We start from the raw sequence: 25,982 nt of genomic DNA, 5'->3' as shown, positions 1-25,982 counted from the left end.
GAACTGAGTTTAAATCAGGCCTCAGAAACTAGCTGTGTGGCTCATTTCTAGTTACAATTCTCCTTCAAATCTCTCCTTTTCACAGTGAACCTTCCCCTATGATGAACATATCAATCACATCTAAAGACTTCACAACATTCCATATTCATAGTCCCATATCCATAGACCCTTCAAAGAAGTTTTCCAGTCTTGTCTGACTCTTTGTGACTCCATTTGGAGTTTTCTTGGCAAAGATACTGGAGTATTTTGCCATTTCCTTCTCTAGCTCATTTTATAGTTGAGGAAACTGAAGCAAACAGGGTAAAATGACTTGCCCAAGGTCACACAGCTAGTAAGTATCTCAGGCTGGATTTGAACTAGGGTCTTCCTGACTCCAGGCCCAGCACTCTATCCACTTCACCACCTAGCTTCCTGAACATAGTAGCAGTTGAATAAAAATGTTATTGACTATTGACACATAGGATATTTGAAAGTAGAATTTAATAACTGCATGAGAAAGATGCAGACAAGGTTCTATGAAAACTTCGAGAGGACAATAGCAATTCCAGCCCCAGGGAATCTGGGAAGGCCTCATCATCCCTGAAGATAATGGTAATGAGACAGTTGGGGTGCCTGGATTTGGAGTCCAAGGGCCTGGGTTTAGATACTGCTCCACAAGTGTGAAGACTCTTAATCTCCTTGAGTGTCAGTCTCTCCATCTGTAAAATGGGGATCATAATAGCACCTATCTCACAGGGTTGTTATTAGATAATATCTGTGAAGTGTTATAAACCTGGAGGGCATAGGGACCGGACTGTGATTCATTGGTACAGAGAACTCCCAGGTAAGGAGAAGCTTCCTCTACTCATGCAGGTTGGCACCTTCTCTGCAAATTACAGACTTAGAGAATTGCCCAGAGCACTGAGAGGTCCAGTGACTTACCCAGGGTCACACAGGCAGGAAGTGTCAAGAGGCTGGATTTCAACTCAGGTCTTCCTGGCTCCCAGATTCATTCTCTCTCCATTATAGGAATATGAAGATAATTTGCAGAAAGCATCATAGACACATCAGCTATTATTATCTTTCATAAGGACTTTGGAGAGGAACTCGATAAATCTTTTAAAAAAAACCCCAGGAGATCTGGGAGTTATTTTATATGCTTGCAAGTTAATCAATAAGTTTTTATGCAGTGTCTACTGTGTGTCAATAAGGATAGCTGGGTGGTGTAGTGGATAGAGCACTGAGCCTGGAGTCAGGAAAACCTGAGTTCAAATCTGGCCTCAGACACTTACTAGCTGTGTGACCCTGGGCAAGTCACTTAACCCAGTTTGCCTCAGTTTCCTCATCTATAAAATGAGCTGGAGAAGGAAATGGCAAACCAGTCCAAGAAAACTCCAAATAAAGTCATGAAGAGTTGGATGGGACTGAAACAACTGAACAACAACAGCAGGAAAACCCAGGTTCAAATCTAGAACCAGACACTTACTAGCCATGTGAGCCTGGGCAAGTCATTTTTTTCTTCCACAGTAAAATGGAGAGAATAACAGCACCTACCTGTGTATCAAAGGAGATAATACTCATAAAACACAGCACAGAGCCTGGCACATAGTAGGTGCTGTATAAATACTCATTCCTCCCCCCTTCCCTTTATAAACTCCTACCTCTGTTGAGGAGGCTCCCCCACTCTAAGATGATTCCAGCTGGAGACGTGGGGGAGAAAGAACAAGATATGAAGTAAAAACCTATCTTTGTCACTCCCTTCCTAGGTGACCTTGGGGAAGACTTCTAAGCGCCCTAAGCCAGAATTTCCTCATCTGTGAAATGAGGGGAGTGGAGTAGATGGAGACAATATGACAATGGAAATCAGAGATTAAAGATGCCATGCTGGAAGGGACCTCAGGGCCATCTAGCCCAACTGCTTCCATTTTACAGATGGCAAAACTGAGGCAAACTTAAATAGGGTGTAAGTGTCAGAAATGAGGCTTGAACACAGGTCCTCTGGCTTCAGGGCTACTGCTCTGTCCACTACGCCACAGTACAGGGGTATGCCACAAGTAAATGTTTAACAATTGGCTATCCAAAAAAAAAATCATGTACAATACACTTTTAAGCTAAATCTACATTAATAATTAATAGATTATCAACAAAATACTAAATCAAGCCTTGTTGTGTTGCATTCTTCAGTTTCCAAGGCATAACCATTCTCACTGAGGCTGGTTTGAGCTAACTCCGTCACACCCCTTTCATAGTACCTACACGTGATGGTGGTCATGGCAGCAGCTGAAATGGACACAGAACTTTAAGGTTTTCAAAGCACTTCATGAACATTGCTTTAGCCCTATGAGGTAGGTAATCAGTCAGTCAGGCAGTCAATAAAAGTTTATTAAGTGCTCACTCTGTGCCATGCTGGGCATACAAATAAAGAAAAAAAAACCAGTTCCTACCTCACAGAACTCACATTTTTTTTTCATTTTTTAAAGCAATTGGCATTAAGTGACTTGGCCAAGGTCACACAGCTAGTAAGTGTCATATGTTTGCTCTGGGGCTGAATTTGAACTCAGGTCCTCCTGACTTCAGGGCGGGTGCTCTATCTACATCTACTGCACCACCTAGCTTCCCCTAGAACTCACATTCAAATACTGGTAAACAACATGTATCTAGTTACATAGAAGATACATACAGAATAGATGGAAGGTAATCTCTAAGAGGAAGGTACTAGCAGATGGAGGCACCTGGGAAGAGTCTCGTGTAGTAGGTAAGATTTCCAGCTGAGCCTCGAAGGAAGTTGAGTGCTATGCTCATTTTAAAGATGAAGGAATTTAGGCTCACAACGGTGTATCTTTCCCATAATTACATTACTTCAGTCAGAGCTGCTAACCAACGCTAATGAGTTGGCATTTCTAGTTCTCTGATGACTCCAAGTCAAAGTGATCTTTCTGCAAGGTTCTTTCCAGCTCTATTACAATCCTATGAGATTAGGTGATTTACCATCCAAGGGCATATGACCCGTAGGTAGGGGTATTTGAATTCCGAGCAGGAGTATCTGAACTCGGCTCTCCCAACTACCGTTCTAACCAGCACCCTGACCGCCATGTTCTTATACTGCCTGAAAGGAGAAAACAGAGTGAATGAGGCCACTTTCTCAAGGGGGATTGCTCCTTGGGACCCAGGGTCTCCCCTGCCGGTAACATACACTTTCCCTTGGGCTCAGCAGAGTGTGTGAATGTGGAGGGTAAATTAAAAGTCCCATAGTATTTAAATCTGGGAAACATGCAAAAAAGATCCCTGAGCCTACCCCTTCTCGATTTTAAGAGTCAGATGCAAGAGGAGGAAAGGAAATCTTAAAACAGGGAAGTGACTTGCCCAAGGTCATGAAGAGCCTGATTATATCCAGTGCCTTCTGATTCCCACTCCACCGGGATTTCCACCAACAGCCCAACTCTCTCTCACTCTACGGAGCAAATGGACGGACCTCTGCGCATCTCCTTGGGGTCGCCGTAGCCATGCACTTTGGAGCAGCAATGGGTCTGACTGAGCACGCCTGATTGCTTGTTCAGTTTCATTCTGCAGGGGAGCCCCTGGGGGTGATGAGTGAGGGGAAACCCCGCGCCTGGCTAACCGCAGCATTGCTCGCCCGTGAGGATAGGGCCTGCCCGGGAAGAACTTTGCATGCCAGCTCCGAGCAAGGTGATTCTAGGCCTGGCTTGACTGACAGGCCCCCTGGAGAGGAGGGAAGGGGGTAGGAGAAGGGGATTACCCCAGTCGGACATGCTGAGAGAACTCGAGATGAAGAGGAGCGGGAGCTCACATTTCAAAAGCACGCTCTCCTCCTTTTGCTTCTCAGACCCTGACAACAATCCCAGGAGGAAGGCAAGGGCAGTATTTAGAAGGCAGAACTGCAAGAAACCTCAGGCATCATCTGGTCCAATCCCTTCAAGTCAAACAGGAGGAAACAGTCTTCTCCATACATCATGTTCAGCAGATGCGGAAACTGAGGCCCAGAGAGGGGGAGCAGCTTGCCTGAGTTTACACGGTGAGTTAGCGTTAGAACTGGATCTCTAGGTCACTGGGTCTTAGATCAAGAGCTAGAAGGGAATCAGACGTCATTCAGCCTAATACCCCACTTGACAGATGAAATGGTTTGCCTGATTGGTCGCAGAGGAGCTAAGTCGGAGCAGGGGTTTGAACTTAGGTCTTGTGTCTCCAGGCTCAGGGCTCTGCCTTCCTCTCCCTTGCCTCCTTTCTCTGTCCTCTGCCCTCCTGACACTGCCTCTGCCCACCTTCATTTCCTGGGAATGGCGGGACTAGAATTATTCCCACTTCTAAAACGGCATTCGTCTCTAGACCGTGAGCACATTTAGGGCTCAGGCAGTGCTTTGTTTTTTTTTTTTCTCTTTCTTTGTATCCCCAGCACGATATCTGGCGCATAATAGGCACTTACTAAGTGCTTCTTGACTGCCTGATTTGACCAGCTCACTGCTTGACTTTGGAAAACTCACTTCCCTTCTCAGACCTTAGTTTTCTATTTATGGAATGAGGTTTGGACTTGATTTTTTTTTAATGACCCCACTAACCCTAGCATTCATTGTTCTACCTTTAATTCAATTTAGTTCCATTCAATTCAACACACATTTATTAAGCTTGAAGGATATGGAACTCTGGCATTTTGTTGTAAATCTTTTCCAGTTCTGAGTCTCTCCTTGCTCTGATGTCTTAGGGTCTGGGAGTCAGAGAGGGCTCAGAGAAAGTGGCCTAAAAAAAAAAAAAGACAAAACCTCATCAGTCTGGAAAGATCAGTGTGGGCTCTCTGGGCTAGAAGGAACCCTTAGAGGTTCTGTAGTTCAGTTTTTTTTTTACAGAAAAGGACACAGATTCAGATTGGGGCAATGACTTATTCAAAGCCTCATAGCAGGTCAGTGACAGCGGGCTGAGAAGAGACAGGTTTGAAGTCCCTCACTTGTTCAACAAGCATTGTCTTGTTGAACACCCAGGGTAATGAAAATGAGGGCCTTGTGGCCAAACCACAAGAAAGATACCAAGCCAGAAGATAGGTGACTTGTGTAAGGTCACACAAATAATAAGTAGTAGGTCCAAGACTCAAACCCAGGTTTTCTGATTCCCAAATCAGAGAGAGTGCTCTTTTTCCTTCACTTTCTTTCCTTTCTACTATGTTGTCACTCCTCTGTTCAGCATTGTTGGGGAGCCAGAAGTCATGCAGGGCAATACACAGAATGCTGGACTGTAAAATGAGAGGGTCTTCTCAATGACCCCTGAAGCCCCTACCGTCTCTAAATATGTGATCCTCTGACCTGCCCTGAGGCCGGCGAGACCTGGAGTCAGGAAGACCTGAGTTATAGGCTGATAGGGGACACACGACCCCCACACAGGAAACACTCAGAAAGAGGTTAAGCAGAAAATGATGTGATGCTGACCTTGGTGCAAAAGGAAGTGAGACAGCAGGTTTGGCGGCTCAAGGAGTGTTTCTGAAGAAAATAATAAGTACAAAGTACTTTCCTTAGAACCACCCATGAAGGAGGGAGTATAAGGATTATTCACTTCAATACATTTGAACAGACTTTTTAATATTGTCAGTGAAATAACATTTACATAATACTTTTGCAAGGTTATTCTGTTATCTTATTTTCATTTATTTATCTATCCACTTATTTGCTTATTCATTCATTCATTCTTTTATCATTAGTCCATTTTATCCTCACAACCTTGGGAGGTAGGTGCTATCATATCCTTATTTTACAGCTGAGGAAACTGAGGCTGAAAGCAGTTAAGTAACTTGCTCAGGACCACACAACTAGTAAATGTCATAGGTTGGACTTGAACTCAGATCTTCCTGCTCTAGATCCAGTACTCTTTGTCCACCTAGCTGCGTTTTCAAAGCACCTTCTCTACAAGAGCCATGATACTAGTAGCTGGTGATAGAAAGACAGAACTGAATAGTTCCTGCTCCTTTGAGGAGCTTACATCCAGATTTAGGAACTCAATACATAAATAAGAAAGTAAAGAGTGTATACAGGGCAATATTGAGAGGGAGAAAGTGCTAATCATTGGGGGTGGGGTGGGGAAATAGGGATATGATTCCCAAATTACAGATGAGGAAACTGAAGTATAGGCAAGGGAAATGACTCGCCAAAGGTCATATAGTTAACGCGTTGGCATTGGAATTAGGGTCTATCAGGGGTGGGAAACCTGTGACCTTGAGGCCACATGTGGCTCTCTAGGTTGTCAAGTGTGGCCCTTGGACTGAATATGAGCTTCACAGAACAAATCCGGGTGTTTTGTGAAGCTTGGATCAGTCCAAGGGCCACACTTGAGGACCTAGAGGGCCCCCCTGGTCTAGGCCCTCTGACTTCCAGGCCCAGTATTCTTTCCAATAGCGCTTAGTACAGTGCCTGGTGCATAGGAGCCACTTAGTGAATGTTTGCTGACTGACTGAGTTTATTGACCCCATACTAAGCTGTCTTTTATGCACCAGTGAGCTGGATGGGAGACTGGAACTGAATTTTGATGGATGGCTAGAATTCAGAAAGGAGGCAAAAGAGAGAGGGTAAATTATGCTTGCATTTCTATATGATGCATGTATACATTTATATATATGTACTTGGATATGTATCTGTGCATATATCTGTGTATATCTGTACATGTATGTATGTATATATGACCATGTATTTGTATGTGTATCTGTGTATATATGTTTATATTACATGTTCGCAAGTATGCATGTATGTGTATATATGGGCAGGTAGGTGGCATGATGGATAGAGTGCTGGGCCTGGAGTCAGGAAGACCTGAGTTCAAATCTGGTCTCAAACACTTCCTAGGAGTGGGACCCTGGGCAAGTCACAACCTCTGTTTGTCTGGAAATGGCAAACCACTCTAGAATCTTTGCCAAGAAAATGAAGCATTGGCATGCTATGGTGCATGGAGTCATGAAGAGTTGGACAAAACTAAACCTGTGCCAGGCACTGTGCTAAGCACTTTATAAATATTATCTCATTGGATCCTTGCAACAACCCTGGGAAGCAGATGCTGTTGTTATCCCATTTTACAGTTGAAGAAATGGAGGCAAACAGGGTTAACTGACTTCTCCAGGGTTACACAGCTAGTAAGCATCTGAGGTCAAATTTGAACTCCGATCTTCCTGACTCCAGGCTCAGCAATGATCTGTCCATTGTGCCATTTAAAGAAGAGGAAGATTTTTATAATCTCTTTCCCAAAGCCACCATCCTAAAATAAGAGACTCTCTCAGACTTCACACAAAGTTGCTTGGGAGCAAATAAAAGAAAGTCAGAATATTTCTATGCCCCTGGAAAAGGGATCTAACCCTGTTATAGAAACCCTTGTTAACTGCCTACTCTATGTAGTGCACTGTGCTTAAATAAGCACTGCCCTCAGGGAGAAAAAAAATCTCTTAACCATTAGAGAAATGCAGCTGTAGTACTGACTGAATCAACTTGATGTTAAGATCGGGGAGCGGGGATGGTCAACCTCTTCATCACCGAGCTATCCAAAAGGAGGATTGGCTGCATCTCTGTAGGTCTGTAACCCAAGGCTCTGGGATCACTTGGCAAGGTTGTAGGTTATAGCAGGGATTGCTATTCAGGTATGAGTTGGACCACTGTCCTCCAAGATCCCTTCCAACTCTGAGAGTTTCTGATTGATTCTGTGAGCAATAAGATAGATTTGCAAGAAGCCATTGACTCTCCTCTGTAGGGAATTCTTGCTCTTAATTAGACTGTGCTCCTCTAGTGAAGTCCTCCCTATAGTACTCATTGCAAAATGAAGGTGATCTTGGCCTCTTAAAGGCTGTGCCAACAGAATGGAGGCTTTTATGGGTCCTGCCCATCTGGAAAGGCTCCAGGATGGGGTCTGGCAATGGCCATTGGGTCTGTTGTCTGAGGAGCAGCATAGTTGAGGGCTTGGGAGGTTTATCCTCAAATAGCTGGTAACCAAAGCATGGATTGTCTGACCGCAGCAACTCATGAAGGAAGCTCTTTTACTACGGTGGAGATTGGGGGCAGGGCAGTATCAGGGGAATGGTCAGAGTTCAATGTCACTAGATGGAATCAAGGGCACTTTAGAATATTATTTGTTATCAGGAGTGAGGCTTCCATGTCCCATTGCTATCTATTACATGCCAAGAGATGTAGATGAAGGGTGGACCCCCCCCCATGCTTTGAACTGCCCCCTTCCATTTCCAAGAGGACTTGGACAAAAATCATATGGGATGAGAAAGGTCAGGAGGTGATACTATTTGGGGGGGTAGAGGTTTAATCATGTTAGTGAGACCTCAGATTCATGAAAGTATTTACAGGGAAGTGTATACCTGGTTGGTATGGTTTAAATGTGTGATTCTGTGCAAAGGCAAGGGGATGGAGCATACTATTTCTTGAGATCTGGTCTGTTTCTATTTAGGTGGGTAGATTAGAATTGATACCCTTGGCTCAGAAGTGAGAGTGCTGTCTGGACCTGGGGAATGCTTGTTAAGGGATGACAGTGTCCAAAGACTTTATGGGATAGTAAAGGTATAAAGTGGGTTGACTTCTTCCCACTGGTAAGCCCAGATCTCTCTAGATCCATTCCTTTTCAAAATTGATTTATTAGCATGTCTCTAAAGGATATCTACTGGTCCAAATATCAGCCAACACTTGTGATTATTGGCTCTAGGAAGTGGTTGAGAAGTTGCCAGGAGACCTATCTTAACTCAAAAGAAAACAACTTCTTATCAATTAGAGCTGATGTACAATGTGATGGGCTGCCTCAGGAGGTAATACTCTGTATATTATAATATATGTATACACAAATGTGTGTGTGTATATATGTATATGTGTGTGTATATAATATATAATATAACACACACACATATACACATATATATTTAACATTTGAAAAGCAGTTTTCTTACAGTAATCCCGGGAAGTAGAGTTGTTTTCCCCCATTATGCAGATGAGGAGAGTGAAGATCAGAGGAAGTAAGCAACTTGTGCATGGCTGAACAGTTAGTATCAGAGTCAAGATTTGAAATCAAGTCACTTGACCTTAAATCCAGCTCATTTTCCACTGTAATGAGCTAACTGTTACATGAGCTATCCAAATAGATACTGAATCCTTGTCAGGGATGTTTTGCATCGTACAGGGAATTGCATTAAGTGAGTTCTAAGGTCCCTTCCAAGTTTGAAATTCTACTATTCTATGATTGGGAGGTAGTGTGAGGTAGTGGAGGGATACCGGGGCTTGGAGTCAGACAGAAGCTGCTATCCTCAATTTCCTTGTCAATAAAATAATGACGTTGGACTGGAGGATGGTATCTTGGGATCCCTGCCAGCTCTGCTTCCTTAGCCTTTCCTAGGCAGCCTTTTCCAGGAAGCATTGCCTGATCTCTCCCTTCTCTGAGCTCCACAGACCTCTTCTTCTGTATTCCTCATTTGGCTTTAGGGTAGATTGACTGGTATTTTATGTTGTATTTCTCGCTTTCTAGGTCTGTAGAATGAAGGGCACTTAACTATATGTCAGGAGAACCAACTTTGAATCCTGGCTCATTAATTTGGAATAGCTACTTCCTCACTCTGGGCTCCATTCACTTTCCCCAATTGTAAAATGAGTAACATTGGAACCTACAAGATCTTTAAGCTGCTTCTGCTTCTAACATTTCCATCCCAGAAAAATACAATCCTCAAAAGATTGAGATCTAGCCATCTATCTATCTATCTATCTATCTATCTATCTATCTATCTATCTATCTATCTATCTATCTATCTATCTATCTATCCTTCCCTTTATCCTTCCCTCCCTCTATCTCTCTTTCCATCCCTGTATCTACCTCTCCCTCCCTCCATCATCTATCTATCCCTCCATCTATGTATCTGTCTGTCTTTCTGTCTTACACACACACACACACACACACACAGAAGAAGAAGAAAAAGAAGCAGAAGCAGAAGCAGAAGAAGAAGAAGAAGAAGAAGAAGAAGAAGAAAGAAGAAGAAGAAGAAGAAGAAAAGAAGAAGAAGAAGAAGAAGAAGAAGAAGAAGAAGGTATTTTACAAAGCCCACCACCTATAGGAAACAGCCCATTTGAAGTGGCCTTTGAGGATTTCTCCTTTTATCCTCTTTGCCTTCCCCCATGCTGGAAGTTCTCATCCCATCCCACCCTACCAGACTGCTCTTGCCAACATCCAGTCCGATGCACTCATGGGAGTGAGTGTCGAGGATTCTTTTTTGCTCTCTGCCACAGGAACACCGAATGTCTGAGCCGGATAGGACCTCTTAGGTTATATAGGCCAACCTTCTTGTGCACTTGAAGAAACTGGGGTTCAGAAAGGGGAAGTAAGTCAACAAACATTAAACGACCATCCTGTGCTAGGCACTGTGTAAAGCTGATACTTAACAGTATCCCTGCTGTGCTGGGGATTCAAAGGAAGGCAGAAACAGCCCTGCCCTTAAGGGACCTTACAATCTAATGAGAGAGACAACATGCAAATATGACTATGGACAAACAAGCTATGTCTAGGTGGTGAAGTGGATAGAGTACTGGGACTGAAGTCAGGAAGACTCTTCTCCTTGAGTTCAAATCATACTCAGGAGCTATGTGACACTAGGCAAGTCACTTAACTCTTTGCCTCTGTTTCCTCATCTGTAAAATGAGGTTGGAGAAGGGAATGGCAAACCACTCCAGTATCTTTGCCAAGAAAATCCCAAATAAGGTTGAAAAGAGTCAGACACAATTAAACAACAACATATCTATCTATCATTCATCTACCTGATGTATCAATCAGTCCATCTACCTGCTTAGCTATCTAGAATAACTTAGAAATCAGAGGGAAGGCATTAATATTAAGGAGGATCAGGGAGGGCTTTCTCGTAGAGGGCGAGATTTTAGCTGAAACTTAGAAGTCAGAGAGGTCAGGAGCATCCCAGGCCAGTGAAAATGCAGAGTCAGGAAATGGAGAATTTTTGTGGAAATAACAGCAAGGAGACCAGAGATCACTGGAAGTCTTTCTCAGGGTTGTATACACAGTAAGAATTACAGAATCATAGAACGTCAGCTCTGAGAGAGACCTTAACATTCATCCAAACCCTTCATTGTTATAGAGAAATGAGACCAAGAGAATGTGCTTTGCTTACGGTGGTACTTGTCAGCCAGAACCGGGGCCAGATGGATCTCAGATCCAATTCGCTTTACTTCAGACCAGTCTTCCTCCGCTGTATATCCCTCCCCTTAATATCTCCCTGCCTTCCGCCCCCCTCCTCAAGGCCTGCAGCCCAGCACTAACTCACACCCACGAGAGGAAGATGATTCAGGTTCTGGCTGCCCCCCAGAGAAACAGAGTCACGCGCATTTCCCTGAACGCCTCCCCCTCTAGGACCCAGAGCGCTCTCAGGGCGGGGGAGGGGGAAAGGGAGGGAGGGGGATGTGGCTGAGATACTAGGGACGTAATTTAAAGCAGAAGTTGTCCCAAATCGGGATTACTGACTGCTCCTCTCCAGGGTCCCGGTTTTCTTGTAACCCGTCTGCTCGCTCTAAAGCCTGGCTCTGCGAGGGGAGTGATGCTCAGAGGGTTCCCCGAAGTGAGGAAGGGAGGGCTGGGGAGAAGACAGACGGCCCGGAGCCCTAATAACGTCGGGGCAAGATGAGCGCAGGGTTTCGGGAAGACAAACGGCGCCCCTGCTGAGTAAGGTAAGCTCGCAACGGGGTCTCCCTAGGACCCTTTTCCTCCCTTCCCCAGCGCCCCCCCACCTCCCGTCTCCCTCAGACCTTGTAATCCCAAACGGTGAGAAGAGGCAATCGGGCTTCTGAAACCTACAACACGGGCTCGAAACCCTTGCGCTTTTTTCGGGACGGCCGGGTGAGTGGGGAGGGGGATAGTGAGCAATTGCCACTGGAGTCTGAAGGCCCAGGTTCAGAAACACTGACTCTCCAAGTGATCTTGGACCGGTCACTTTCCTTCTAGAAACCTCAGTTTTCTCCTCTGTCAAATGGGGATATCTGGACCACTTCTTCAGCTGGGCTGCAGTTGGGGGAAGTACTTTTAAAATTGTAAATCGTAAGGGGAATGAGAACTATTCCTGAAGCTACTTCCCAGATCGGGGAGAGGAGCTGAGTCTCTCCCGGGCTGGTGGGTAATACCCCTTTCCCAGCCAACTCTGTTCTTTCTTTCGTTGTTAACTCACCGGGGAAACAGGTTGGAAACCCACTTCTAACCCCCGTAGACTGTGGGAAAGTTGGGTGGCGAAGGGCCGGAATTAGAGCCCCCTTGGGTTTGATGAGGGTAAGGTACCCAGATTTCATCGCAGGGAACCTGATCTAGGTGGCCGAGGCACGTGACCCTGGAGCAGGTGAATGGAGGTGGGTTGGAAGCAAGATCTGTGATGCCTGGGGACTGTGGGCTGGAAAGGGAACTCTCAGAGCTAGACAAGAACTTAAAATGTAGAATTTTAGAGCTGGAGGAAACTTAAAAGTCATTTGGTCCAGCCCCCTCGTTTTATACATGGGGAATCTGAGGTCCGGGGAGGGCAAGTGATTTGTCCAGGCAGACAACGTCATGAGACGAGTTAACCTCCAAGTCCTCCCCAAGGCAGACCCCCCGCCCATTGCCGAATTGGTGGATGGATCAGTGGCCCCACCTCTCTTATCCTGTACTGAACCTTGGAAAGAAGATAAATTACCCGGTACCCCAAAGCCTGTCCTGGGCCTTCTCTTTCTATACTCTCCTCCCCAGCCTCATCTGTGACCCCCTCCCCAATACCTCCATCCTTTACTACTCTCTTGAGCCGGTCTCTAGGGTCACTCTCTCTATATGTATCTTCAGCTCTGACCACTCCCCGGAGCTGGGTCTCCATCTGTCTATGAACATCTCTTCCTGGATGTCCCACTAGCACCTCAAAATCAACATCCCTCAAAGTGAACTTTCCCCATAAATCTGCCTGTCCTTGCAGTTTCCCTGTTTCTATTCAGGTATCCACCATCTCTCCCAGGCTCAAAATCTAGGAGTCTTGGATTCTTTCCTCTCCCTCTTCCTGACCTTCACCTCAACTCCTCATTGCCTACTGCCCCTGAACTCTTCATTCTCAGTCTGGCAATCTTGGTCCTCCACACCCAGGTTCCAACCTACCTCCTCAGCCTCACTTCCCTTTACTCTACTCTATGTCATCCTAAGCCAGAGATGAGATGACCTGACCAGACTGCCCCCTACTCTCCTACCCTTGTGCCCTGCTCACACATTTCTCCTCTTCCTGGAATGCCCTCTCCCCACCATGTCCTCTGGTTCAGACTCTAGCTCTTTGCCCCCCTTTTCATTTCCCTGGCTTCCTTCAAGACTCAGTTCAAAGCCTGCCTTCTGCAGGAGGCCTTTCCCTGCCCCATTCCCAGCTGCAAATGCCTTCCCCCTCTGACAGTGCCTTCCATCTACTAGTTCTATTTCGTGTTTATACCTGGTTATTTACCTGTTGTCTCTCCTGTTAGAATAGAAGCTCCTGGAAGTCAGAGTCTGTTTTGCCTTTCTCCACTGCTTCAAAGAGAGCCCAGCACACAGGAAGTGCTCCTTAAAAGCTGGTTAACTTGACTCAGAATTCAGTCCATCCCCAATAGGAAGCCTATTTGGACCAAAGACCAATACATACATTATCTGCTTCACTTCTGAATCTTCAGTAGACCTTTGTTCTCTCTTTCTCCCTCCTATTGTAATTTTTGTGTGTGTCTCTAGCTTACCTCCCAATGAATTGTAAACTTCTGGAGGACAGGGAAGGTTTCTTTCATCTCTTCCTCCCGCCCCTACCACCACCAACCACACTGGGCCTGGCAAGTAACCTAGAGGTACTTACTTAATGTTAATTGGATTGTATTAGCCCAGTTTTTCTTTTGAGGTAGGAAAGTGAGAAAGGCAGAGAGCTATTGTCCAGTGTAGGGTGGGCCTCCATTGATTATCCCCACTGAAAAAGAATTATGTAAGGTAAGAACACTTTTTGAATAAAAAGAGCTACTTATTGTACCTGGCCGTTAGGCCTCTCCTAGGATTCTGGGGGTTACAGGTGAGGAGCCTCAAAAAAGGGATAATGATTTGCAGGAGGCCACACAGCTAAGCTGTGCATCAGACCCATATCCCCAGGCTCCTAGAACAAGGGGTAACAAGAATACAAAAAAAAAAAGGCTGTAAAGAAAGTGCTTTCTTCCATAAGGTCAGTAGTACAAGTGATGTGATCTCCATTTTACAGATGAGGAAACTGAGGCTTAGAGAAAGAAAGTGACATTCTCAGGGCCCCTCCAAACCCAGGTCTCCTGTCTATGAGGCCAGAACTTTCCCATGACATCACAGGTGATGTCTATACACACAAAATATCCTTCTTTTCTGGGTGACTTTCTAGACGGAGGTACAGTAGATAAAACATAGGACTTGCAATCAGAGGACCTGATTGTGAAGTCTAGTTCTGAGGTCTGTTATGTGGCCATCAAGGAATCATATCTACTCCCTGGGCCCCAATTTCCTTATGTGTAAAATGGAGAATATAATACATGAGATTTAATAAACATTTGTTAAGCCCTTACTATGTCAGTTAATAAGCATTTATTTAGCACCTACTATGAACCAGGCACTGTGCTAAGCACAGATACAAAGAAAGGTAAAAGTCTCTGCCCTTAAGGAGTTTAATGGAGGAGACAACTTGTAAATAACTGTGTACCAAATAGGATGGGTACTGGATAAACTGGAGCTAATCAATAGAAGGAAGGCATTAGAATTAGTCAGGAAAGGACTGCTGCAGCTAGGTGGTGAAGTGCATGGAGCTCCCTGGTCCTGGAGTCAGGAAGACCGGGGTTAAAATGTGGCTTCAGAATTTACTGGCTATGTGACCCTGGGCAAGTCATTTAACCCTGTTTGCCTCAATTCCTCATCTCTAAAATCATCTGGAGTAGGAAATGGCAAACCACTCCAGTATCTTTGCCAAGAAAACCCCAAGTGGGGTCATGAAGAGTTGGACATGACTGAAAAATGACTCGACAACGAGAAGTTGGAATTTTAGCTGGAACTTAAAGGAAGCCAAGTGGTAGAAATGAGGAGGGAGAGCATTCCAGGCATGGGAGACAGCCAGGGAAAATGCCCAGAAGTCAGGAGATGGAGGGTATTGTTCAAGCACCAGCAAGGTGGCCAGTGTTACCATGGCATAGGGTACGTGGCAGGGAGGTGGTGGTATAAGATATAAGAGGACTGGAAGTGTGTGTGTGTGTGTGTGTGTGTGTGTGTGTGTGTGTGTGTGTGTGTGTGTGTGTGTTACAAAGGGCTTGGAACACCAAACAGAGGATTTTATGTTTAGTCCTGGAGGTGATTGGGAGCCACTGGAGTTTGGGGGGGGGGATAGGGGAGGAGACATGATTAGACCTGCCCTTTAAAGAGATTATTTTTAACAGCTGAGTTGAGGATGGACTGGAGTGGATGGATGTTGTGAGGAAAGTGTCTTCTAAAATTTAAAGCACTATAAAACTGAACATTTTTAATTATTATTTTTGTTGCCTGTCATCTGCTATTCCAGATGGATAGTAATCAGCAGGGCCAGCTCCACCTTCCCCCCCCATTAAAAAAAAAAGTGAGACAGCAAAGTTTGTTTCTGCTTTATCCACTTCCCATAGGAGGAGGAAGATGGGGGTGCCTTACAGTCTTAGGGAAGATTTCAGTTCAATATCAGGAAGAACAATTAAAAAACAGAATTCACTCCACGTCACTGGTGGTTATGTTTAGACAGGGGCTGAAGATCACATATTGGGGAAATTGTAGACTCAGTATGGATGTTTGGACTAGGTATGACCTGTACCTCTCTTCTAGCTCTGAGATTCTAAAATTCTAGGATCCCTAACTTCTCTGATCTAGAATTCTGGCGTTCTAAGTTTCCAAGTCTAGAAGTTTGGCATTCTGAGATTCCAGATTCTAGAACAGGGTTGTCTTTGTTGTTACTCCTTTCAAGGACTCTTACCTGCTTTTGCCTTAGGCCTGTGAGACCCCTTGTTTGTGGAGAGCCCTAGGAGGCAAGGTGCTGCTGTGCTCTGTGGAATTAAATGTTGTTTGGTGTGGTTTTTTTTTTAAATTATCAACAAAAAATAAGCCCAGCCTGGGATCTTCTACATGTTATGTATGGTTTCAGTCAATTATGTGACTCAAGATCTGCTCTGATATAGAATCTCAGTTGAGGTAGAAAGTAAGCTGGTTGGCACAATAGATTGTTGCACCTGAAGTAAGGAAGATCTGAGTTCAAATTCTGCCTCAGACATTTATTAGCTGTGTGATCCTTCTAGCCTCTACCTCACTTTCCTTATTTGTAAAATGAGAATACTACTCTCCCAGGGTGATTGTGAGAATCAAATGAAATAACATATGTAAATTCTTTGCAAACTTTAAAGTGCCATATAAATGTTTACTACTACTATTACCACCACCAACTACCACTACTACTACTACTACTACTATCACTTTACTACTACCACTATTACTATCACCACCACCACTACTATTACTACTACTACTGCCATCACTACTACCAGTACCACCAACTGCCACCACTATTACTACTACCGCTACTATCACTATACCACCACTACTACTACTACTACTATCACCATCACCACTACTATTACTACTATCACTATTTCTGCCACTATTACTATCACCACCACTACTACTATTACTACTACTAGTACCATCACTACTACCACCACCACCACCACCACCACCACTACTACTACCACCATCACTACTACTATATTACTATCACTATTTCTACTACTATTACTACTACCACCACCACTACTACTGTTATTACTACTACTACCACCACCACCCTGTCTACACAAAGTGTGTCTAAACTAACATTTGATTCAACTACAGGTTTTTTTCCACTGATTATTGTCCAGTTCTTGTGGCCTAACATTTCTAGGATCCTTGAAGCAGCTAGAGGACATGGAGAGTTTCAGTGGAGAGGGGAGTGGAATTTGGAGTAAGGAGACCTGTGTTCAAATCCTGGTCTTATGATTTACTAGCTGTTATCTTGCAATAAGGCCCCTTCCAGCTCAATCTTAGTTCCCAGTGAGGACCTTGAAAAACAACCCCTCCAGTCCCACCTCTATTTCTCTCTCCTCCCCCCACCCCCCACCACAAAAGCTATGCAGCCCCAGGCAGTAGAGGATGGCCCCAGCAGGTTGGTTGCCAACCTGATGAGTCAGTCTCCTGTGTGTCAGATAGGGCTCCTCAGAGCCAGGCTGCCCCAGCAAGGCAGGGGCTGATAACAGCTTCTTGGCTTCATTCTTTCTTCGTCCTGTTTGGTTGTAAATTGTTAACAGTTTTGCTTTGTTTTGTTTTTAAACTGTTTATGTCCACTATCTCCTTAGAGCCCCATTGCAACAGATTGAGTAAACTGAGGTCCCAGAAAGGAGAAGGGACTTAATTGTTCAAGGTCATCTAGCGATGTTGGGACCTGACCCCTAATTGCCTTAGCTCTTTGCTGTATGCCAGCCATCATCATCATAATAGCTCACATTTATAGTGCTTTATGACTGATAAAGAGCTTCTCATTTATTTCTCATTCCCACCTAGCTTTGTTCAAGTATTCTTCCCTGTAGCCCTAAAATTACTTTTTATTTTCTCATCTGTGCACTTATCCCACCCCCACCTCCTATAGACTATAAGTGCCTTGAGGGCTGGGTCTATTAACTTTTTGTCGTTGTATTGTAGCCTAGCTTAGTGCCTCTTATTATCCCCACTTTTATGTATAAGAAACTGAGGCTGGGCTAGGTTAAGTGACTTGCTTATGGTTGCACGGCTAGTGTTTGAGGTAAGACACAACCTAAGCCTCCCTAACTCCAAGTCAATTCCCTCTCTCCACCCTATTACTCTGGCTCACATGCTGTTACTTCTTTTTATATTCAGGGAGATGGGGAGTCTATTTCCAGTGGATCTAAAATGACGTTGAGTTGGTAGAAGTCTACTCTGCCCATGTATATAATCTGTTGGGTTCTCTCAATGGTTGCAGGTTGGGAGGGGATTGGGGAAGAAGGTGTGATGGCCAGGCTGAGAAGGGTAGATATCCAGACATCCATCTGAAAGACCCCTACATTGTAGTCCCATCTAGGGCCTGAGTTTGCTGTGTGACCTTAGGCAAATCACTTCCCTGGTCTTGGTATCCTCATCCATAAAATGGAACTAATAACATCTTCTCTAGTCACTTCCTGAAATTGTAGTGAAGCTCAGATGGTACAGGAAAGCCCATCACAAAGGTCAAAACCTTATTATGTAAGTGTAAGAAATTATATTCATTGTCCTTGTTGTCATTTCCTTCAGTGGGAGAAATAAGGAAAGGGAGAGGACTTTTCTCTACAGTCACATGGAAATCTGGCGTTGGGGAGAATACCACCCAAAGTTAAGTGGGAACACTTCCATGCTGCAGTTGGTGCATCCCTTCCTATCCCCTCCTTAGCATTCCACCCACAACAAGGAGATTGTGTATGTGGACACAAGCATAACTCACTTATTGAAGGGACCTTGAACCTCAGATTGTCAGAGCTAGAAGAATCCTCACAATCCAGACTGTCAGAGTTTGGAAGGAGCACAAGATATAGAAAGTTAGAGCACAGAACACAGACTTTCAGAGCCAGAAGAAACCTCAGAACACAAAATGTTAGAACTGGGGTGGGGGAGAGATCATAGAACATTGAAAGCTATATCAGAGAACAGAGATTGTCATAAATAAAAGGGACCTTAGGACATAGACTGTCAGAGTTAGAAGAGACCTTAAAAGACAATCTGAGCTATAACAGACCTTAGAACGCAGAATGTAGATCACAGAGTAGAATGTTAGAGCTAGAAGAGAATGAAGAACAAATGTAGAACACAACACATAGGATGTCTGAACTGGAACAGACCTTAAGACACAGCATGTCAAACCTAGAAGGGGTGTTAAAACAGAATGTCAAAGCTGAGAGAGACTAGATGTGACCAGAGATCTAGTCTAATGTCTATTCTACTGAGAGGTAAACTGAAGCCCAGACAGTCCAGATGACTTGTTTAAAGTCTATCCTACCTCATTCTCTAGTCAATCAATCAATACTTGGCTCAGGGAGACCCAAGTTCAAGTTCTGGTTTCACCACTTATTTCACTTTGTCCCTCTAAATTTAGTTTTCAGGGCAGCCAGGTGGTATAGTATGGATAGAGCAATGACCCAGGAGTCAGGAGGAACTGAATTCCAATCTAGTCTCAGACACTTACTAGCTGTGTGACCCTGGGCAAGTCACTTAACCCTATTTACCTCAGTTTCCTCATCTGTAAAATGAGCTGGAGAAGGAAATGACAAACCACTCTAGAATCCTTGCCAAGAAAACCCCCAAATGAGGTCACAAAGAGTTGGACAACTGAACCATGACAGCAAATCTATGTAAAACTTGCTCTTTCTACTATGACCCCCCAAGCTGGAACAGAGCTGGTAAAGGAACAGAACCCACTTAGGGCAAGGTAATTGCAAGCAGAAGAGAGAGAGGTCAGGAAAACCATTTGGGTACAGCTTGATAGACCACAACTAAACCCCTTAGCATAGATCCCTGGGCTCAGTCCTGGACTTTGCCCCTGACACACCTTTTTGGTCTTGGGTGGGCCCCTTCCCTTCTGAGCCTGTTTCTTCATCAATCAAATAAAGGAGTTGGACCCAAACACCTCTAGGTTCCCTCATATCTCCATCATTCCTCTTCTGGGTTGTTCCAAATGCCCAGGGCTTTATATCCCTACCAAATCTCTATCCACTGTGGTTCTCTGCCTGTACCATCTACCTGCCTTTGTAGACACTGACCCCATTTCCTCTCGGCTTGCATCTATGCCAACTGTCCTGGCCTTTCTGGTCCTGGCAGTACCTGGGACTTGCTTTGTGGCCTTGGCCAAATCGCCTCACCTCTCTGGGTCTCAGTTTCCTCACTTGTGAAATTGGACTGGATGGTCTCTAAGTTTCTTCCAAGCTCTTACATTTCATAAAGATAAATGTAAATTCTTGCAGTGGAGTTAAAAAAACAACAAACTACAAACAGCTACTTGACCAGGAAGGCAGAGCTAGAAAAGAGTTCATGTGAAAAAGATTTGAGGGTTTTAATGGACTGCAAGCTTAATGTCAGTCAACAGTATCATAAGGAAGGAAGGAAATAAGCATTTATATAGCACCTACTATCTTCTAGGCACAGTGCCAAACACTTTTCAAATGTTATCTCATTTGATCATTGCAGCAACCCTGTGAGGTAGATGCTATTATCATCCCCTTTTCACAGATGAGAAAATTGAGGCAGACAGAAGTTAAGTGACTTGCTCAGGGTCATAGATCTAATAAATATCTGAGACCAGATAAGGATTCAGCTCTTCCTGACTTCAGTCTCAGGTGCTCTGTCCACTGCCCCACCCAGTCTGCTTTTCAAATAAAAGATAACTATTTGGATACATAAATAGAAGGCTAGTCTTCAGAATGAGGGAGGTGATGATAGGCCTATGTCTACCGCTCTGGCTAGACTATACTTGGAGTATCATGTTCATTTCTGGAACCAGATTTTAGGAGAGATGTTGCTAAGCTGAAGCCTGTTCAGAGAGGGGTGACCAGGATGCTGACAGATATGGAAACCATTCATCCCTGCAAGGATTTGGGAATGACCTCAACACCTGCTCACTGTGTTCATTGACTTCAAGGCTGCCTGGAAGAGAAATTGCTTTGTTCTGCTTTGAGCAGAGACTGCTAGGATCAGCAGGTTAAAAAGTGGCAGATTTTGGTTTAACATAAGGAAAAAACTACCTAACAATAAGAGCTGTCCAAAACAGTTGGGGGTGGTGGGTTGAGTGGGGGGAAGGTGAGACTTCCCCATCACTGGAAAACTTGAAGCAGAAACCAAATGGGTATTCACTGGCAACATCATTAAACCCATCTCTGCACCTTTGCCTTAGCTGTACTCCATGCCTGGAATGCCCTTCCTCTTTACCTTAGACTGTTGGAAACCCTGGCTTCCTTTAAGACAGCTCAAGTGTCTCTTCCTCCAGAAGGCCTTGCCCAGCCCTCCTAGCAGCTAGCATTTTCCCTCCAAGTCAACCTTTGTCTACTCGTATTTATCGATGTATGCACCAATTTATATATGACGTCTGCTGTTCACTGTGTCCGACTCTCCCTGACCCTGTGGATGATAGATAGCATGCCAATATTGTCCATGTGGTTTTCTTGATAAAGATGCTGGAGCAGTTTGCCATTTCATTCTCCAGTACATTCAGGCAAATAGAGGTTAAGTGACTTGCCCAGGGTCACACAGCTAATAAGTGTCAGAGGCTAGATTTGAACTCAGGTCTTCCTGACTCTAGGTCCAGTGCTCTATCCACTGAGCAACCTGGCTGCTTCATATATACATATACATTAGAATGTAAGCTTTTCATGGGTAGGTGCCATTTTGACTTTCTTTGTTTCTTCAATACTTAGCACAGAGACAGGCACATAGTAAGCACTTAATGAATGATTGATGATTTGGACAGGTGTCAGAGTACACAGTCTGAGGATTCTTTTGAAGTTATCTATACTTTAGCTCAATAACATTCTGTGCTTCAAAGTCCCCTCTAGCTCTGCCAAAAAATCCAGTCTAATGTCACTCTGCCCCACCTATCCCCCTTTCTCAAGCTTCCTGTCTTCCCCTAAGGCCTAGAAGTTGGGAGCTGGAGAGGGGTCCAGCCTTCCTGACTAAGGTTGAGCAAACAGCCCCAGCATAAGTGAGAGGCAGAGCCGCCCTTGCTTTATACAATGCCAGGGCACTGAGCTCTGCCTTGACAATGGGACTTCCTGACTAAACTTGGCCTGGGAGCTGCCCAAACAATAGGGAAGAACCCACGTTTCAAAGGCCAAGGAGCCTTTATATAACAGGTCCCTAGAGGGAGGAAGTGAGAGGAGGGATTCTGGAGGACAGGGAGAACAGGGCCAGGGAGGGCTGCAGGAACTACTGTGGGGAAAGAAAGCTTCTTGGGGCCTGCACAAGGTACCATCCTGCTCCAGGATCCAAGCCCATGAGGTCAAGGGGCCCCCACTTAAGGCCCCTGTGGAAGGAGAGTGTAAGAAGGGCAGGGCAGGGGATGTTAGCTTCTCCAATGTCAACTTCTGTTGAGTAATCCCAACTTCCCATACATCTGGCCATAGGTTTGAAGATGATTTTGTCTGGGAAGCCCCAGAGAACATATACACTGAGGTTGGGATGGGAGCATGATTCTGTATCACTCTGGGGCTTTGAATTCATCCAACCAGCCACTGAATGTCAGATCTGTGAGGGGCTACAGAGCATCTGGAAGGGATTGAGGAAGATGGGGCAACGGTGAGCCTAGCAAAGCACCAGGGAGAGACAGGAGACAGCAGGTACCAGGCAAGTCAGACCTCTGCCATCACCTTGACGCCCACCTGTCATCAGACCAGGAAATAGCCTAGGACCCTGAATCCAAGAGCCTTGGGAATATCAGTTTCCCCCAGGCCACTAGCCCTACTACTTTCAGCCATGTCCCATGGTCATCGTTGAGAGGAGTGGTCACTGTGGAGAAGGGGCCCACCTTCCTTGACACCACCAAAACCAGCTGCTGACCACCTAGCACCGAAGGGTAGGTAAGCCTAGGAGCCCAGGAGGTGGATCACCTTCCAGATTAGTGGCCCTATACCAAGCTCAGCCCTAACTACCATCATCCCAGAAGCCAATCCAGGAGAGAGGACTTCTGGAAACTGCTTCTGCAGCCACAGTGACTGAAGAATCCAGAAAAGAGAGTTCTCACCCCCAAAATCCTCAGCCCTGTCAAATGCCTCGACATCAGAAAATGGATAGGGTTTTGGCAGTGGAAATGCTATTACAGAAGATGCATCACCATCTGCTTCACTGACACATAAGCCCCTTACATTTGACTTTTAGCTGAAATCTACTGCATGTGTTGTCTCCTCTAAACGTAGGGCAGGTAGGTGGTGCAGTGGATAGAGTGATGGGTCTGGATTCAGGAAGACCTGAGTTCAAATCTGGCCTCAGACGCTTCCTAGCTGTGTGACTCTGGGCAAGTCACTTAACCCTGTTTGCCTCAGTTTTCTCACCTATAAAATGAGTTGGAGAAGGAAATGGCAAACTGCTCCTGTATCTGTGCCAAAAAACCCCACAAATGGGGTCAGGAAGAGTTGGACCTGACTGAGCAACAGCAAATTAGAATGTGAGCTCCTGGAGAGCAGAGACTGTTTACTTTTCTCTATGTGTTCTGTACATAGTAAGCACCAAATCGATGGTTTCTCATTCATTTGTGAAAGGAAATGCTAGAGCTGGACAGGACGTTAGAACACAGAATGTTAGTGCCGAGATGAACCTTAGAGCATAGAATGCCAGAACTAGCAGGGATATAGGCTAGCCAGTCCAGGCAGCTCGGTTACTTGGCGTATGTATCTTCCAAGATTGAAGGTACTCCCTGACTATATCATGGCTCCTTTGTTGTCGTTTTTCAATTGTTTCAGTCACGTCTGACTTTTCATGATCCCATTTGCAGTTTTCTTGGTAGAGATATTGGAGAGGTTTGCCATTTCCTTCTTCAACTCATTTTATAGATGAGGAAATTGAGAGAAACAGGGTTAAGTGACTTGCCCAGGATCACACAACTAGTAAGCGTCTCAGGCTGGATTTGAACTCCAAAGAGGGGTCTTTGTAACTCCAGTCTAGTACTCTACCACTTTGCCACCTAGCTGTCCCCATGGATCCTTTGCAGCACTTCTTAAACTGTGGGTCTGACCCCATATGGGGTCATGAAAAATTTGGCAGTGGTAAAAGGTTTCTGAATGCACATTAAAAATCAAACGCGCGATGAATCCGAGGTGTTTCTGGCAGTACTTGTCCATGTTGCATCGGCAGCTTCCCAAGGCTACAATGCTAAAATATTAAGTGGCAAAGCCAGGATTCCCACCCCAGTTACCCACTTCATAAAAGTTTGGTGAAGGGCATTTGGAGTGATAAGTATAAATTTGGCATCATCTCATCTCTTCATTCACCATTCCGCCAGCATTTATTAAGCACCTACTACTCTATGCTGATCCTTGTATCCTGGGCTGTTCAGACGTGTGGTGGAAGTCATTGCCTCTGCCACTGAGCAGTCTTTGCCACTCTCATACCCACACCATACCTGTGTGGCCTTAGGGAAGTTGCTTGACATCTCTGAACCTCAGTTTACTCATTTGTAAAATGGAGTAGGACTAGCCACCCTAGGCTGGCTAGTCTTTAGGATTCAATGAACCTACTACATACAAGGCCTTGTGCTCAGCCTTTGGAGAGAAACAAAGATGATTAAGAAATGGTCTCTGAATTCAAGGACTGATGGAACAATTCCAAAGGCAGACAATGTATTATAGGAACAAATTTATGATGACAAAGTTTAGAATGCAGAGGGGAATACCAAGGGGGTCTGGAATAAAGAAGTAGTCAGAAGGGGGTGAGGTCAGTCAGGAAAGCCTTCCTGGAAGAAGTGAATTTCTCTAGTCTTGAGAAATACAATTTATCATCTTCTTACTCTTGTCCTTCCCTCCCCTGAATTCCCTCCTTCTCTGAATGTGACTGTATTTTGGAGGAGAAGCTGGACCTGTGATTTCACCAGTGTGGGAAACTCCATTTGGGAATTCAGATCAGAGGCAGGAAAGGGGAGGGAAAAGGAAAGGAATCAGCATTTATATAGCACCTACTGCATGCCTGGCACAGCGCTAAGCATTTTATAAATATTATCTCATTTGATCCTCACAGCAACCTGTAGATGCTAATATTATCTCCCTCTTGCAGTTGAGAGCACCAAGACAGAAGTTAAATGACTTACCCAGGGTCATACAGTTAGTGGATATCTGAGGTCATATTTGAACTCAGGTCTTCCTGACTTCAGGCCCAGTACTCTATCTACTCTGTACCACCTAGCTGCCTAATATGAATAACTGTTCTACAGTTTAGGGATTCAGAATTGCCTGGGACACTGAAAAGTTCAAATGTCTTATGACCCTACTCTGTACAAGGTCTTATGCTCAGCTTCTGAAGGGTTACAAGGATGAACAAAAAAGGATCTCTGACTTCAGAAACATAGTCTATTCTAATGTATTGGCTCACTCTGACCTTGGGTCGCATTCCAGTTGTCAGGTCTGAGTTTCCTTCCCTGTAACCATAACTGGATGATCACAAAGGTGGCTCTTCCAAGTCTCAGACTGTGTGTCCTAAGCTCCCCTTCTCAGCCCTAGCATTCTGTGTTCTAAGCTCCCCTTCCCAGCCCTAGCATTCTATGTTCTAAGCTACCCTTCCCAGCCCTAGCATTCTGTGTTCTAAGCTCCCCTTCCCAGCTCTAGCATCCTGTGTCCTAAGCTACCCTTCCCAGCCCTAGCATTCTGTGTTCTAACTCCCCTTCCCAGCTCTAGCATCCTGTGTCCTAAGCTCCCCTTCCCAGTTCTAGAATTCTGCGTTCTAAGCTTCCTTTCCCAGCTCCGGCATTCTGTGTCCTAAGTTCCCCTTCCCAGCTCTAGCATTGTGTTCTAAGTTCTCCTTCCCAGCTCTAGCACTCTGTGTTCTAAGTTTCCTCTTCCCAGCTCTGACCATCTTTAATCTGAGTCTATGATGTGATTGACATTCTGAGTACAAGCAATTGGGAGGATAGTGTATATAGATTATTACATGCATTCTCTAAAATCTGATGGTGTATCTCATTCCTTTCCCACCCCTGTCCAGAGCCATGAACCTGTGGGTCTTGCTTCTCCTGGCTGTGGTGAACCTCGGACAAGCCACCTACAGGCCCCTGGAAAAACCTCCCTGTGATATGGTAAGACAGTCCCCTTGAGAGAGAAGACCTTCTTGTCTTGAAAGGCAACGGTCAACCTTGTGAAACGGGAACAAGAGGGGTTTTGTTCAGGACTCTTTCTCTCCTCCAAACCTGGAAATATCCAAACACAGACTGGATGATCAGCTGTTAATGACATTACTAGTAACAGTCA

At 44.9% G+C, this 25,982-nt stretch overlaps 1 protein-coding gene across 5 annotated transcripts in view; it reads left to right on the top strand.

The window, feature by feature from the left end:
* LRRC32 (leucine rich repeat containing 32) overlaps window positions 1–25,982 on the top strand; it is a 54,298-nt gene that overhangs the window by 5,462 nt on the left and 22,854 nt on the right. Inside the window, exons 2-4 of one of the 5 annotated variants that reach the window (XM_020989523.2) lie at window positions 3,824–4,012; window positions 11,477–11,666; window positions 25,720–25,810. In XM_020989523.2, coding sequence (XP_020845182.1) covers window positions 25,724–25,810 — 87 coding nt within the window. In that variant the 5' untranslated portion in view covers window positions 3,824–4,012; window positions 11,477–11,666; window positions 25,720–25,723. Of the gene's footprint in view, window positions 1–3,823; window positions 4,013–11,416; window positions 11,667–24,815; window positions 25,811–25,982 lie in introns of those variants that run through there. The other 4 variants (XM_020989524.2, XM_020989522.2, XM_078156928.1 and 1 more) reach the window with 4 other exon arrangements.

The sequence above is a fragment of the Phascolarctos cinereus genome, unplaced genomic scaffold (assembly GCF_003287225.1).
Source record: "Phascolarctos cinereus isolate Bilbo 61053 unplaced genomic scaffold, phaCin_HiC Scaffold_726;HRSCAF=1367, whole genome shotgun sequence".
Taxonomy (NCBI): Eukaryota; Metazoa; Chordata; class Mammalia; order Diprotodontia; family Phascolarctidae; genus Phascolarctos; species Phascolarctos cinereus.
The sequence above is the reverse complement of the archived record's forward strand: the minus strand, read 5'-3'. Positions and strand labels throughout refer to the sequence as shown.